The 16,156-nt window shown below is 38.6% G+C and overlaps 1 protein-coding gene across 2 annotated transcripts; it reads right to left on the bottom strand.

Annotated features, from left to right (window-relative positions):
• Window positions 1-638: 638 nt before the first annotated feature.
• On the bottom strand, window positions 639-15,765 carry LOC149844310 (ras-related protein RABA5a-like). 2 transcript variants are annotated; one of them, XM_090000492.1, is made up of 4 exons: window positions 15,609-15,747; window positions 1,600-1,869; window positions 1,249-1,490; window positions 639-1,116 (listed from the first exon to the last, which is right to left on the bottom strand). In XM_090000492.1, exons 2-4 carry the CDS (start codon window positions 1,743-1,745, stop codon window positions 794-796), a joined length of 711 nt encoding a protein of 236 aa, XP_089856618.1. In that variant the 5' UTR covers window positions 1,746-1,869; window positions 15,609-15,747; the 3' UTR covers window positions 639-793. The 2 variants fall into 2 exon arrangements, with proteins under 2 accessions (XP_089856618.1, XP_089856619.1); XM_090000493.1 differs by having other exon boundaries at window positions 1,249-1,869; window positions 15,609-15,765.
• Window positions 15,766-16,156: the final 391 nt, after the last annotated feature.

The raw sequence follows: 16,156 nt of genomic DNA, 5'->3' as shown, positions 1-16,156 counted from the left end.
CATTTCTTGAAAACATTAGGCGCTTAATCGTAAATTCTACATTATCTACTCTTTAAGCATCTAGATGCAAAATTACCCAACTTCAAAACACATACAGAATGGAACTTCTAGTTGCTTCCCAGTTTAATGTGACTGTACATGGTGGGAATACCTATTTTCATATGAAAATAATGAAAATAGGCTTTTTCCCACCATGGATGAAACAAACACACAGACGATGGGCCCTACCATTTTCGTAAGAAACACTGCACTTCCTACCAAAGCACCATCTCACCTCCTTCCCTGGGGAAACGCTTTCCCAACTGTTGGCTGGAGTTTTTTTAACAACACTTACGTGAAACAAACAGACCCTAAATGGGAATTACTACACAGCCAGAAATGCTAGGTTTGCGACCAGTGCCAAAATCAACACATCCTATCATTAATCCGATATCACTCGTTTTGTTGAACTCAAAGTATTTGTTGAACAAACTACCACCAGCTGATTCTGATTGACTCGATTCCACCAAGTCCATTGTCAAACGCTTTCTACATGAGAAAATGCATCAACTAGAGGAGAAAAAACACCCGTGATATGCAAAACCAGCAGATGGACTCATGAATCCAGTGATCACATCCACAACCAGAGCCTTGAAGACATTGTTCAACCAAGATCACCAACCCGAACTGATGTTACCAATAACAGGGGTCTCACAATTTCTATACAGTAGCGAGTGGCTGGAGAAGCATTGCAGCACAGACAACAAAAGAAGCACGAAAGAATGTAAACAGAACAATACTAAACATTTGCAAGTTAGGAGAAACAACACCCTGAAGCTTTAGTCTCAGGCTCACTGTCACTTCCCTGCAAGATCACTGTCTTCCCATTTCCCAACTTGCCCTCTAGCTTCTGCTCTTGAGACAGGAAAACTTTCCTAGTTAATATCCTATAAATCTCTTTGACCACAGTGCAAAATGCAGCATCTACATTGGATGAATCAAGTGCTGATGTTTCCATAAAAAACAGACCATGAGCCTCAGCCAGAGCCTTCCCCTCCTCTGTGCTGACCTCTCTGAGATCCTCAAGATCAGTCTTATTTCCGACAAGAATGGTGACAACATTCATATCAGAATACACTGTTCACAGTATAAAAGATAAAATATGAGCACATCTCCTGCTATAGCACACACACACACACACACACACACAGAGAGAGAGAGAGAGAGAGAGAGAGAGAGAGAGAGAGAGAGAGAGAGAGAGAGACTTGCTTTGCAATTCATTGAGCCACCTGCCAATGTCATCGAATGTCCGACGTCTACTGATGTCATATACAACTAGTGCACCTACAGCACCTCGGTAGTACGCAGAGGTGACAGCCCTGAAGCGTTCTTGACCTGCAGTGTCCCAAATTTGGGCCTTGACCTCCTTGCCATCAATGCCCATCGTATGGGTCTGAAATTCAACCCCAATTGTTGACTTTGAATTGGGATAGAACTCATTTCGAGCAAATCTTGCAAGTAAATTGGATTTTCCAACAGCAGAATCGCCAATCAGAACAATTTTGAACAAGTAATCTTCACCATGTTCTTCCTCTGCATATGACATTATTTTTGTCTTACCTTTCCTGTTTGCTTAGGACAAAGTTCCAAATTAAGACTCTCACTCCCATTGCAGGAAAAAGGGCAAGAGAACTTGATCCCCCAAAACTAAAAGAGGTCGGTAGTTCATTGCAAAAACCAGCAAAAACATGACTTGTGACGATCATGCAAGTAGATGCAAAGCTTATTCCCAATTTTCTTCTTTTCTCTACAAGTACTCAAAATGAGGTTGATGACCTTTTCTTTTTTTAAGGAAAATTGCGACTGATTCGTCTACCACTCACTGAGAAACTGAAAGCAAAGAGAATCACTACCATGGATGAGAATTCAATACCAGAACCCCAAGTACATAATAAGCAAAACTATATAATACTAAGAATTTGAAGAAAAAAATCACATGATAACCAATGGATTTGGTTGCAAGATAAGAATATAGTTCCCAACTTTGCATCAATTTGATTGGTAAATTAAGTAGATTTGAAGGATGAAAATAATAACACCAACACTACAAACACATAAGATTGAAAGGGAGTGTGAAGACTACACACACCGTCTGATATGAGACTTCTAATGCATTGACATGTCTGAATCTCAAGATGTAATTGTTCCCAAGACGCAATAACTTAAGGAAACATTTTCAGTATGTAGTTGTTTCTGAACTGTATGACAACCTTAGTTTCTATTACTGGTGTACAACGTTACAGTATAAACAGAATGCAATAATTCGTATGAACCATAACTCTATTATTGTGCTAGTGTAGCATGAGAGTTTATACTGCAAGAATTCAGAAAGCACAACCTGCAATCCAGGTCATACACAGTTTACCAAATTCGGACATAGACTATCCGATAATGCATTAAGAGAAACATGCATGGGCCATAATTCCAAAAACTTCTGGGTATGAATTGCATGTTGACCAAATACTTTCATAGCTTCTATGGGCTATACCTAGTGTTACAGTATCAACAGAATGCAGTAATTCTTATGAACTATGGCTCTATCATTGTGCTCGTGTTGCATGAGAGTTTATACTGCAAGAATGATGGTCAGAAAGCATAACCAGTAATCCATGTCACACACGGTTTACCAAAAGTGGACATAGACTATCTGATAATGCATTAAGAGAAACATGCATAGGCCACCATTCCAAAAAATTCCAGGTATGAATTGCATGTCAACCAAATATATTTCATAGCTTCTATAGGCTATAGCTAAGCTACTAACCAACAACTCTTCGATGTAAGTCAAACATGCCACTGATTCAGACAGAATAAACAGTGCAATTTTAAGAAGCCTTACCAAATTATAAAGAATAGGAAAAAACCTGACGGAATATAGCATTGTCTTGCTGATACTTATTTTTTGGCTAGTCACAACACATAGGTTAACTATGAAATAAATCAGTTACGATTGGATGATTATCTTGTTCTTTATGACATGATTCAAGTAAATAACTCAATTCCTCGCAGTCATATAATTAAATTCAGTAGGTTCTGAATTCATACAAGTTTGGTGCCAGTGAAATGAATTAATAACAAGGTAAAATAACTCACATAAAGGTCTTAAAGAGGTCAAATATTTGAAATATAGAGAAGGCAGTTTATTCTGCCACATGGACACGGAGAAGCACAGGAAAACAGAAAAGGTATGATTGGCAGTAAAAATGTAGAGCAAATTTCTATAGTAGCATTTCCCTACTTATGTGGTGACATATCTCAGCTTTTTAAACATACTAAACTTTACAATGACTGAGGTGATGACAATATACCAGCTCAAAGTTTGCATGCGGAGCTTTATCAAACTGTATTTGCACCTGATGTAAAATGAAATGAATCAAAAGCTTTATGCACACTTTATTCTCTTTCACGTAAGTTGGCACCCTAAGAAAAACCCTTGAAGATGCCACAACTTATTATACACAGCCTAGACCTGATCTCATGAAAGCATTTACCCAAATCTTGCCTCACACACTATGTCACAGGGACTCGGCAAACTGGGTGCCGCACCCGCGTCGACACGATGCGACGCGGGTGCGCGTGCAGGTGCGGCACCCGGTGTGGTCAACGGAACCCTGGGTGCAGTCAATGCATCCAGGGTCATTTGTGTCCAAATTTTGGACAAAAAAATGCTCCCGAGTTCCGACTTCTCTTCCGGCGAACGTAGAGAGAGAGAGAGAGAGGAAGGACGCGGCAGGGGGCCACCGGCCTTCTGGCGAACGCAGAGAGAGAGAGAGAGAGAGAGAGAGAGGGGAAGGACGCGGCAGGGGGCCGCCAGCCTTCCGGCGAATGCAGAGAGAAAGGGGGAGGGCACGACAGGGAGCCGCCGGCCTCCTGCCGGCCCTTCGGCAAACAGAAGAAGAAGAAGACAAAGAAGAAGAGAAGAAGGGGAGAAGAAAGAGACGTGTACCTGAGAGAGAGTCGGCGTCGGCGTCAGCGCCGAGGTTCGGTCGCATGCCGAGAGCGAGAGAGAGTGCACAATCGAGAGGGAGAGGAGGAGGAGCGCAGGGGTGAGGGCTTCCCCCTCACCCTTGTGTGATTTAAAGGGCACGAGAGGATGCAAATCGGGAAACCCCAAAGGGGTTTCCCTTATCAATAGGGGGGGAGGGGGGGGGAACGAAGGCCCGCGCGGCTATGCGGGCGTTAAAAAGCTTTTTTAAAGGAAAAACCCTTAGGGTTTTCCTTGGACTCGGTTCAGGTTCGGGTCCGATTTTTTTTTTAAGCTTAAGCCCTCGGAGAGATGAGACAGCTGACCCTGGGTGCTGTCATTTATGTCCAACTTTTGGATTTTATATATATATATATATATATTGTCGCACCCCCCACCCCCGCACCCATGTTTTTTGAAAGTGCCGCACCCGCACTCGCACCCATGTGACATAGCTCACACATAGTTCAACAAGTTTGTAGCCTAGATATGACCACCAAACACAAAACTGACTTTTTTTTTTCAAATGTCAAAAATAAAAAACATGAATCAACGGATGAAATATGGAGAGTTGTAAGTTCAAAAGTTAACATCTTAACATTTCACTAGCAGCATCTGTTAAAAAATACTACATATATGTATATACTTGAATATATATATATATACATATTTAAAGTACATACGTATATATTTGTAATCTTTTTCTTTTTCTGTATTTTTTACTTTTTACTTTATTTTTTGGTTCTTTTTATTTTTATCAGTTAATGACAGACTGTGCAGCTGACACAGTCTACTAATGACAGACAACTAACACAGTCTGCCTAAACTATAAGAGTCGTTGGGCTGTACCCAACGACTCTAATTAGAGTCGTTAGGTACAACTCCAACGTCTCTTTCTCTTTGGTTTACCTCTATAAATAAGGGCTTTAGCCCATTGTAAATGCATTCTTTGAAAAGGGTTTTTACTCCCTTATGTTCATTAATAAGCCAGTGCATTTGAAGCACTTTTCTCACGTTTATGGTGTGAATATGTGAATGTTACTTTGTGCTAGCATATGCTTGTGAATGTTTGAAGTATCAAGTTAGTTGGAAACTTGAATGGATGTTAGGCTCTTCACATAGTATCAGAGCTTGTGTATGATCAACGGTACATTGGTGGGCTACCTCGTAAAGCGTGCTTACTCTACTTCATGGTGGTGATTCCTCTTTCTCCTCTAATTCACCATGGGTGAATCTTTTCCACACAATACAAGCAATTTCAACTTTATTCCGCCATTCAAACTTGAAGGAAGCAACTGTAACATTTGGGAGGGACACTTGAAGACGTTCATCAAAGGTTAAGGTTTGTGGAGATTCGTAAGAGGTACTATTCTTGAACCCACTCCCAAAATTTCATTAGGTGAAAATGAGGTTGGGACTACTCTTGAAAAAAGAAACCAAGCCATGGAAGAATACTATAAGAAATTGGATGAATGAAAATGAGAAACGCAAAAATTCTTTCATGGATGTTATGTGGAGTTAAGACAAAAATTGCCTCAAATCTATTATGCTACAAAAAGGCAAATGAAGCGTGAGAATATCTTAAAGGTATGTTTACCGAAAAAGATATAGCTCGCAAATATTATCTCTAAGAAAATGTTAGAAATATCAAACAAGGAGATAAAAATGTAAGAGACTACTTTATGAAATCAATTTTCATTTGGATCCAACTTGCCCAATTTGAACCCAAATGGGAAGGTAAGTGTATAGAAATGCGAAGAATTCAAGTTGAAGAAAATAAACTCTTCGCTTTCCTTTATGGTTTGAGACCCGAATTTAAACAAACAAGAGTCTCTTTGCTATCATCTTCACCACCTCCTCATATTCATGAGATTCTCACTAAACTTAGTGGAGAAGAAACTAGGCTAAACATGAGTAAAAATGTTAGCGTTCTTGCCACCGCTAGTAATGGTAAAAAAGAAGATTGTGCTCTTGCCGCATCAAAACCAGGACATTACATTACGCCATACAAACTGTCTCACTTTAATAGAAATAGAGGAGAATAAAAAATCATTTGCCATAACTGTAATGAGCTCAGTCACATTAGGCCTCAATGTCTTAAATACAAATATAGGCCTAAAGAAAAACGTGTTTCCATTGCACCATCAAAACAAGACGAAGAGACTTTGAATCTCAAGGACCTCACCAAATCCTTATCTCAACTGACGGAGGCATTGCGACCATTGCTTATAGGATCTACTTCGGGAGCGGCCATTGCATCATCTTCCACTCTTGGTATGTGTTCTTGGCTCCTTGATTCAGGAGCTTCTTTTCATATGACTCCAAATAAGTCTATATTATCTGAATGTCAAACTAATTCAAAAACATCCTTTGTTTCCATTGCTGATGGTACTGCCTTAAAAATAGAAGGTATTGGAACTTTTAAAAATGATTTGTCAAAACATAGCAAATTTTATATTCCAAAAATAAGATTTATACCTAAACTACATCTTAACCTACTTTCAGTTTCGCAAATCTCGGATCATGGATGTGATGTCATTTTCTCATCAAATAAATGTTGGGTGTAGAATAGTTAGTCCGGAAAATTGATTGGGGAAGGTTCTAGGCAAGGAGATCTCTATTATATGAATTTCTTTTGTATTCCAAAGGAATCATTTTGTAACATTGCCCAAACAAAAGATATACGGACTTAGTATCATAGACTTGGGCATCCAAGTATGAAGAAATTAAATTTTGTACCTGTTACCAAGAATATTTGTAAAGAAAATTTTGAATGTAAAGAATGTTTACTTAGTAAAATGATAGCCTTGCCTTATGGTCAAAGAACTTTTTATTCTTCAATGCCGTTTGAATTAGTTCATTCAAATGTGTGGGGTCCTGCACCCGTTGTATCAAAAGGAGGATTCTCCTACTATGTTGTATTTATCGATGATTTCACTAGATATTATTGGATTTACTTTCTTAAATTTAAATCCGATGTATTCGCAATCTTCAAAACATTCTATAACATGATTAAAAATCAATTTGAAAGTAAACTCAAAATCCTCTGAACTGACTCTGGAGGAGAATATTTGTCAAATGAATTTAAACAATTTTTAGAAAATAAAGGAATTCTACATCAAATATTGTCTCCTAGAACTCCACAACAAAACGGAATTTCAGAAAGAAAACAAAGACACATTATGGAAACTACAAGGATTCTCCTTATTGCTAAAAATGTTCCAAAAAATATTTGGGCCGAAGCTGCGTTAACTTCAGTATATCTTATAAATAGGATGCCTTAAAAAACATTGTCTAATGAAATTAATCTTTGGTTGCAAATTTTATGCTTTAAATGATAAAGGAGATAAATTGTCCTCTAAGGCTATTCCCTATGTGTTCATTGGTTATTATGAAACACATAAAGGATTTAAATGTTATAATATAAAAAATGATAAACTTCTCATCTCAAGAAATGTTAATTTTGTTGAAAATGAAAGCGGATTTGAAGAAAACATGTCGCAAGACATAAATTCTGATTACTCATTCTTGTTTAAACTGTTGTCTAATGATGAACATATTTGTGTAGAACCTCCTATTGAGAATATAACAACAACTGAACCAATAGTATACACTAGAAGGAATCAAAATGCAACCAATAAAGATGTAAATCAAAGTAATCATGAAACATTAGAAATATCGTTAGAACAAACGACTATTCGTAGATTTGAACGAACATCAAGGATCCCAAATAAATTTGTGTCTTATGACTCATTCTCCCCTAAACATAGAGTTTGTCTTATAGCTATTCATTTTTACTTTGAACCCTTATGTTACAATGAAGCCAAAAATTTACCCGAGTGGATAAAAGCTATGCATATAGAATTAGATGATCTTAAAGAAGCTAATACTTGAGAAATTCTAAATTTACCCATCAGAAAGAATACCATAGGTTGTAGATGGGTTTTTAAGGTAAAAACCAAAAGTGATAGATCCTTAGAAAGACATAAAGTCAGGCTAGTTGCCAAAGGATATTGTCAAGAATACGAAATTGATTACGAAGAAACTTTTGCTCTTGATGTCAGGATGACCACAGTTCGGATGCTTGTAGCTATTTCAGCTATTAAAAATTGAAATATATTTCAAATGAATGTTAAAAACGCTTTTTTGAATGGGAATCTTAATGAGAAAGTATACATGGATGTTCCACCGAGATTAATAATCCCTTCAGGTAAAGTGCTTAAATTAAAAAAGGCATTGTATGACCTCAAACAAGCACCTAAAGCTTGGTTTGATACTTTTAACAATGTTATTTCAAGATATGGTTTTAAACCATGTTATACTGATACAATTTTATTTATCAAGAATTCTTCTACAGGTATTATAATTTTACTTTTGTATGTTTATGATATGTTTATTACAAGTAGTGACAAAGAAGGAATCAAGAAAGTAAAACAACAACAACAAACAACAACAACAACTACGCCTTCATCCCAAAACAATTGGGGTCGGCGATATGAACCAACAAAGAAAATCATTCTGGGTCTTCCACATGAATCCTTCTCCTCCATTCATTTCTATCCAATGCCATGTCCTCGGTGAGGTTCAAAGCATTCATATCCTTTCCTATCACCTCCATCCATGTCTTCCTAGGCCTACCCCGACCTCTTGGATTTCTAACATACTTCCTTAGTATAGCAGTATCCTACTCTAACAGATGATACATATTGTCACAAACAAAGTTTGCTTAAGATATTATTGACAGGTCAGGACTATCAGATGATAAAGTTGTTGACACCCCAGAGACTGTTGGAATGAAGATACGAGTCAATGATGAAGTTCCCTTGGACAACCCAACCCCCTTCAGACAGCTCATAGGATCTCTTATGTATCTAAGTATTACAAGACCTGACATAGCTCATGTTGTACATATAACCATTTAATTTCAATATGCTCCAATATCAGCTCATATGAGTGCAGTCATGAGAATCATTAAATATGTCAGAAGTACAATAAATAAGGGAGTTTTTCTATCCTCTTCTTCCTCCTTAAATCTTATTGCATACTCTGATGCTGATTAGGGAGGAGATCCAAATAATAAGTGTTCAACAACTGGTTTTTGTGTGTTTCTAGGTGAATCATTGATTTCATAGAGATGCAAGAAACAACAAAAGGTGTAACTATCATCTACAGAAGCGGAATATAGAGCAATGGCAACTACTACCATGAAAATCGTGTGGCTCAAACAACTAATTTCAGATATGAGAATTCACCTTCAGGATCCTATAAGATTATGCTGTGATAACAAGAGCTCCATATACATTTCTCGAAATCATACATTCTATGAAAGAACTAAGCATATAGAGATGGATTGCCGTTTTGTTCATGAAGAATATTTAAAGAAGACTATTGATCTTCCTTATGTAACATCAGAATATCAACTTGCGGATTTCTTCACCAAGGCACTGTGCTCACCAAGATTCAACTTTTTACTTGACAAACTTTCGGTGACTTCACCATAAGTTTGAGAGAGAGTGTTAGAAAATAATACATATATGTATATACTTGAATATATATATATATATACTCTTTTTAATACAAGAGTATGTATATATATATATGTATATATATATATAAATACGCATTTAAAATACATACATATATATTTGTAATCCTTTTCTTTTTCTGTATTTTTTACTTTTTACTTTATTTTTGGGTTTTTTTATTTCTGTCAGTTAATGACAGACTGTGCAGCTGACACAGTCTGCTAACGACAGACTGTGTACAGCTAACACAGTCTGCCTAAACTATAAGAGTCGTTGGGCAGCTCCAACGTCTCATTCTCTTTGGTTTACCTCTATAAATAAGGGCTTTAGCCATTGTAAATGCATTCTTGAAAAAGGTTTTTACTCCCTTATGTTCATTAATAAAACAGTGCATTTGAAGCACTTTTCTCATGTTTGTGGTGTGACGTGAATGCTACTTTGTGCCAGCATATGCTTGTGAATGTTTGAAGTATCAAGTTAGTTGGAAACTTGATTGGATGTTAGGCTCTTCACAGCATCTCCATCATATTTAGTTATTAAAGATGTCAGCAGCTAGGTGCCCAAATTAGGCATTGCCAGCCCATCTGGCAGGGTATCTGAACTGGGTCGAGTGGCCAGTTTTTACTTTTTAGGACTCAAGCCTATTCGATCCAATCCAGGCTTAGGCCAGTCAAATAGACATCAGACTAGCTCAGGCTAAGCTTAGGCTTCAGGTTTATTTATTTAACTTTACATAATTCACATCCTAAAATACATACATATACTTGGGTTAGGTATGGCAGACCTTGGCCAGACCATGTCCAATTGAGGTTGGGCTTGGGCTTATGCTTTATCTACACACCCATCAGACACCGAATGATGACCAATCATTTTAAGAGCTTTCTTTATATGGGTCAAGGCTCTCTTATGGAAATATAAGACATGAGCCCCCCTGATACAGAAGTAATAATAAGAAGTATAATCAGCCACTAGCCACAGAGATTTTGAGAATCTGACTGGGAATAAAAATAATAAGAAAACCATTTTCAATGATATACAAGTCTCACATCCTTCCGTTCATCAAACTCACTAACTCATTGAGTCATTATGGATAGAGAAATACATCCATGCATATCAAAATCCAAGCAAAATGCAAAAGGGAATACAATTGAATTAAATGCATGTCCCAATAATTAATTAACAATCCAAGTTGCACCTTAACCTGAATGGAACGAGTAGGTTCGCAGCCAAGACACCGACCCTACTAGTTCTATTGCGGAAGCACTAAGTAAAAATTCAGGAATAGGGCAGTGTCTGATAATACCGTAATTCGTCCCCATAGATCACAGAATTTGAAAAAATGATAAACTGAGAAAATGTAGCCAATGTAATTATCCTTTCAACGCACCTACAGCCAGAATTTTTTGATATCGGTGCGCGGAGATATGATCCGATGAAGAGGGCAGACTGACACACTTGGAGCACAGTCACACACTGAACAGACACTCTGTTGACATCCATTTTCAGAGACTGTATTGACAGAATCTACCGACAGATAGAACACGAAAGTCGAAGGTATTTTCAATATCTTTCCAACGACTACAAGAACATTAAAAACCGACAACGGGATGCAGAGATATCGCCTAAACACTGTGACAGGCTGGTACACACGAATACAGTCTCGTGACAGACTGTGTTCACTGTTCACACCCATTTTCAGAGACTGTATGGACAGAATCTGCAAACGGCTTGAACACGAAGATTGTAGAGAAATTCGTCAGCTTTTTAACGAATCCAAGCACGCCCAAATCCGACTCAAAACGAAAAAGATATACCCACAATATTGTGACTGGGTCAAACAGACCAGAATACCAAAAAACAAATAGCAAATACAAACATGCAAGATTCTATTCCGAATTCTACTTTGGGGTAATTAACATTCAATACGGTTCGGTTCAGACCTGGACCAATGTCTAAAGGTCTGAATCTAACCCTCAAACACACCTTTGTAGAGTTGCAAAAATCAGCAAACAAATTCACAATTTACTTTAGAACCAAAATCCCATGTTTTTCTCAAGAAACCGAATTTTGTTTTTTGTTTTAGGTTCCAGCCTAAAGCCTACAACAACCAGTTTATTCAACTGTTGATTCACACTCTTAAAACACCACTACTATCAATCCAAACCAGAGTTACCGGAAGCGCCTAGCCTAGAGGCGTTTCAGAAGCGCGAAACGTCGCATTTTCGAAACGTGCTGGGAAGCGCCGATTTTTTTGGGAAGCACATTTCCTTTTTATGGGAAACGCGCTTCCCCCCTTTTTTATTTTTATTTTTAGTTTTAGTTTTAGTTTTTTCGCTTCCCCCTCGCTTCCTAGGTCGCTTCCAAGACGATTCTTGATTCGCTTTTAGTCGTCTCACGCTTCCCGCTTCCTAAAATTTTGAAAGTGCCACGCTTCCCGCTTCCGCTTCCTCGACTGGCAACCATGATCCAAACTCGATTTATCTAACACAACCAACATGCAACAAAAAATATTTCAGATTCTTAAAAAAAAAAAGACACACACAACTTTCAATCAAAGACAACACGACAAAGCATTCAAAGAAGCGATTTTCGGCAAACCAACAACCAGTTGTACTCCAAGGTAATCCAGATCGTTCCACCACGTTCGTGCCTCAACTCCTAGGCACAAGAACGAGTTCCAACATCCAACAAGCTGAGATTCCACAATGGGAATCAGTAGAAATGAAGAAAAGGTGTTGTTCTCTTCCAAACCGCCCACAAACGACCTCTACAAGGTTCCTCCTGCGAGCTCTCCTAGCTCTCACAAACGATTCAAAGATTCTCCAAAGAGTCTAGGATAAGTCCACGAACAACAGCAACAATGGTGTCTCCTCCAAGGAATGACGCCACCCTCTCACTCTCAACCCAAACTTGGGTTTTTCCTCACCCATCAATTCTCAATTCTCACATAGGTTCAGACGTCCCTCTCTTAGGGTTCTCCCATTTTTTCACATTCTAATTTTTTCAAAAAATACAAAAAGACCCCCTTACGTTTTTTGAGGTCTTTTTAAAGGAGTGAGTTAATACTCCTTGATTCCTATTGGCTTTCAAGGAGGTGGAGTGGCTTGGACAGCCAGCCACCTACTATTTTGTATTTTTCCTCCTCACACATGGCCAATGAGGAACCACTAAACTTGTTAAGAGTGGGACTCTTGGGCGGCACCTCTAGTATAGCCTATGTCACATGGGTGCGGGTGCGGGGATTCGGCACTTCCAAAAAACCCAGGTGTGGGGGTGTGGCAGGGGCAAAAATGTAATATATATATATATATATATATATATCATGTATAGTGTATATGTATGAATGTATGGTAGTTGTTAAGGTCCATAACATTTATGCATGTTAGCACGTTCACCACAATTTTATGCCCCTAACAAATAAAAAAATTGATATGGTGATTAGGTGTATTAATTGTCACAATTATGGACATTTTAGTATTTTTTATTAGGAAAACATATTAATAATTGTGCATTTTGAATGCACAGCTAATAAGTGTAACTTATTTTTACACAAAATTGCAAAAATAGCTACTAGTGTCTATTAATGCATGGAACTGCCAAGTCATTTTTAAACTTCAAGGGTGTATTTTATGGTCATGTGTTAACACCTGCAGATGGCTATGGAAGTCAACACACTTATTAACTTCTTAGACTGATCCCTCTTCATGAGAAGCCTTTTGTTTTATGTTTGCAGAGGCATTGATTTTTTTTAGATGTATATCTGAATGTGTGCCCAACTTGCTTTTTACCATTTTTTTATCTTATATGGTTGTCCCCAAAGATGAAAGTGATGAGTTGTGGAGCCTGATTCATTGTTTTTGCCCTTGCAGGAAGGGGGTCCGGGGGCTCCCCCCGGCGCGGGTCCCGGGTGCGGTCAACGCACTCAGGGTCGGGTTGACCGCACCCGCGTCGAGTCACGTCGATGCGGGTGCGGCACCCTGCTAGCCGAATCCCTGTGACATAGAGTATAGCCAATATGAGCCAATGTGAGTTGACTTGGCTTGGATTGACCCTTCAAAAGGCCACCTCCCTCCAGGCCTAACCAAATTCAGTCATTTGTTTAAATAGGGCGTCTTCTCTCAAAATTGGATCTGGATCCGGGTATAAAAATAAAAATCTACCCAATAAACTCACTACATCATCTAGTGCCACAAAACAAATCCTACATGGGCACTAGAACTATCCGGACCCGCAGAATCAAGCTCCTACTAAAAATAAAATAAAAATGCAACTTTAAAAATTCAAATACATCATAAAAATATTATATGAGATGTGTGTGAGCAAAAATTCTCAGAAAATACAAAAGTGAAATGACAAAAATTACCCTTGAACCCCCTTTTGGATCCAAATGGATCGTTTTGGCTTGGGGGGTCGCCGGGGTGCCTTCCAGATCGGGTCCTGCTTTTCGCGTACACCCAGATTGCTCTAGATGTGCTGCATCAATCACCCTCCTCTGTCTAAACAAGCTCAACCTCGAGTTTCTTGTTGCTTTCACTTTCTTTCCAATCCCATTCTGTATCTTACAAGATATGCCTTATGGGGACAGTCTTTTTGCATAAATGAAACAAACTCTAAAACACAATTGTTTTCCATAGAATGCCTATAATCAAACTGCTGGAAGAACTCCTGCTTCTTACCCAGTTCAGTTTTGAGTCTTTGACAACTCATATGCCCCACTCCCTTTAAATAAGTTTCTAGTCCTAATAGATTTACTACTTAGGATAAAAAAAAATTTATGGTGAGGAACTCTCATGGAAAACCCGAGGTGGGGCCCCATGACCACCCTGACTTATGTAGCCCATCTCTGAAAGCTACAAACACCTGTACGCCAGCAGGTTTTGATTCAGCACCTTCATCTCTGCACCCTCACAACCACCCTGCTGGCGATGCAGGCGATCCCCGCGGTGATACTGCCTAGGATATTAAGAGCTGGGTCTTTGACCCTTTTAAGATGCAATTTTGGACTAGATGGAGCAGAACCCGAAAAAAACACTTTTTGAGGCTTAGTTAAGTCATGGTTGTCCCAATGATAACTCCCTAGAACCAATTCCCAAGGCTCAATGTCGTATGAAACAGAAGCTGGTGCTATGAAATTGAATGGGACATTTCTAAGTTTGAAGTTGCAATTTGAGTTGACCTGAGATTCGTTGTCTGAATCACATCAAGTCAAAGTCTTCCTCAACATGAATTGTTCAATTAGGGACCATGAAAATACTTAATCTATGAGTTAATTAATCACCTTTGATTTTGGAATTTGCAGCCAGATCTCCATTCGTGTTTAACCTCTTCTGACCTTGGTTTTGGGTTTGTGCCAGTTACAAATGCGACTACTAGAATTTCAGATTAAACATGAAATCAGCCAGCACTGATAAAATGAATGAAAGAAGCTTTAAAAGGAAAAACAGAGAGGATTTCACTTTCAATTTGAGCTTATACATGAATCATCCATCACAGAAACACCAAATAAAATAGCAGGCGTTCCTTGCAATCCATGATGAATCCCAGTTCAAGCACTACATTCAATCTTCCAAACAGCCGATGATACACATGCAAAGCCTGACAATTTGCTAATTACAGGAGGCCCCTAGCCACACCCATTCATTCAACCATGAAAGGCACCAAGAATTGAAAAACCCCGAATGACCAATCCAAAAGGAAACTCGGCGCTCAGAGACATCAAAGATCAAACTTCCATTCAAACACTTGTCTGAGTTCAATAGGGAGAAAATAGATAATGGAATCAACATCCACAGACACGAAAGAAAATTTTCCCAAGAGGAGACTCTCCTATTGGAAAAGAGTTTCCACAATGGCAGAGGTCCTCCATACACCTAATCCAAATACAGACAGTCGAGCGCAATTTGATGTGCTACTGCGTTAAGGTCGGGCCGGTGGTTCATACACCCCAAACTTCATACAATATACACAGAAGAATCCGCTCTATCCAAAACAACATACACAAAAGAAAAAAAAAAAGATAGGGCAAAGAGATGAAGAATTCGCAACGGAAATTCAAGATGAGAGCGATTGATCGAGACTACCAGAAGAGGCGATGGCCGATCCCTGGATCCTCCCCTCTCCGCGAGACGAAGAACGAAAATCGCAATCCTCCTCTTCGTGCTCTGTGAGTCGCTGTCGATGACAACCGGTAAAAGTAATCTCTCTCTCTCTCTCTCTCTCTCTCTCTCTCTAATTTCAGCCTTCTTCTCACGTCCGCGTCTAATAACTTCTTTAATTGCATAATATCCGTTTCCTTTTCCTACGTACTTCCCTTTTTTATCTCTTGTTTGAGGATTGGTAAATTTATGATTATGGTAATTGGAAGCACATAGAGTGAATGAACCCTTGTTTTTCAGTTTGTTAGTGTACCACATCGACTTGTCTCGATCGCCCAATACGTCCTCTGAAAATTCAATATTGACAACCCCATCTCTCTCTCTCTCTCGGGCCTTGGCTTAAAACTTGCCAATTTAATATTGCCACCTACCTCGTCTTAAATGCATAGTTGGGTTTTTATCTCGTCTGCTCTTACAAATTATGTTTCAAAGACACTTTTGGTCTTAAAAGAGAAAACACATTCAAACAAATG

The sequence above is a fragment of the Nuphar pumila genome, chromosome 3 (genome assembly GCF_984573655.1).
Source record: "Nuphar pumila chromosome 3, dmNupPumi1.hap1.1, whole genome shotgun sequence".
NCBI classification, from domain to species: domain Eukaryota; kingdom Viridiplantae; phylum Streptophyta; class Magnoliopsida; order Nymphaeales; family Nymphaeaceae; genus Nuphar; species Nuphar pumila.
The sequence above is the reverse complement of the archived record's forward strand: the minus strand, read 5'-3'. Positions and strand labels throughout refer to the sequence as shown.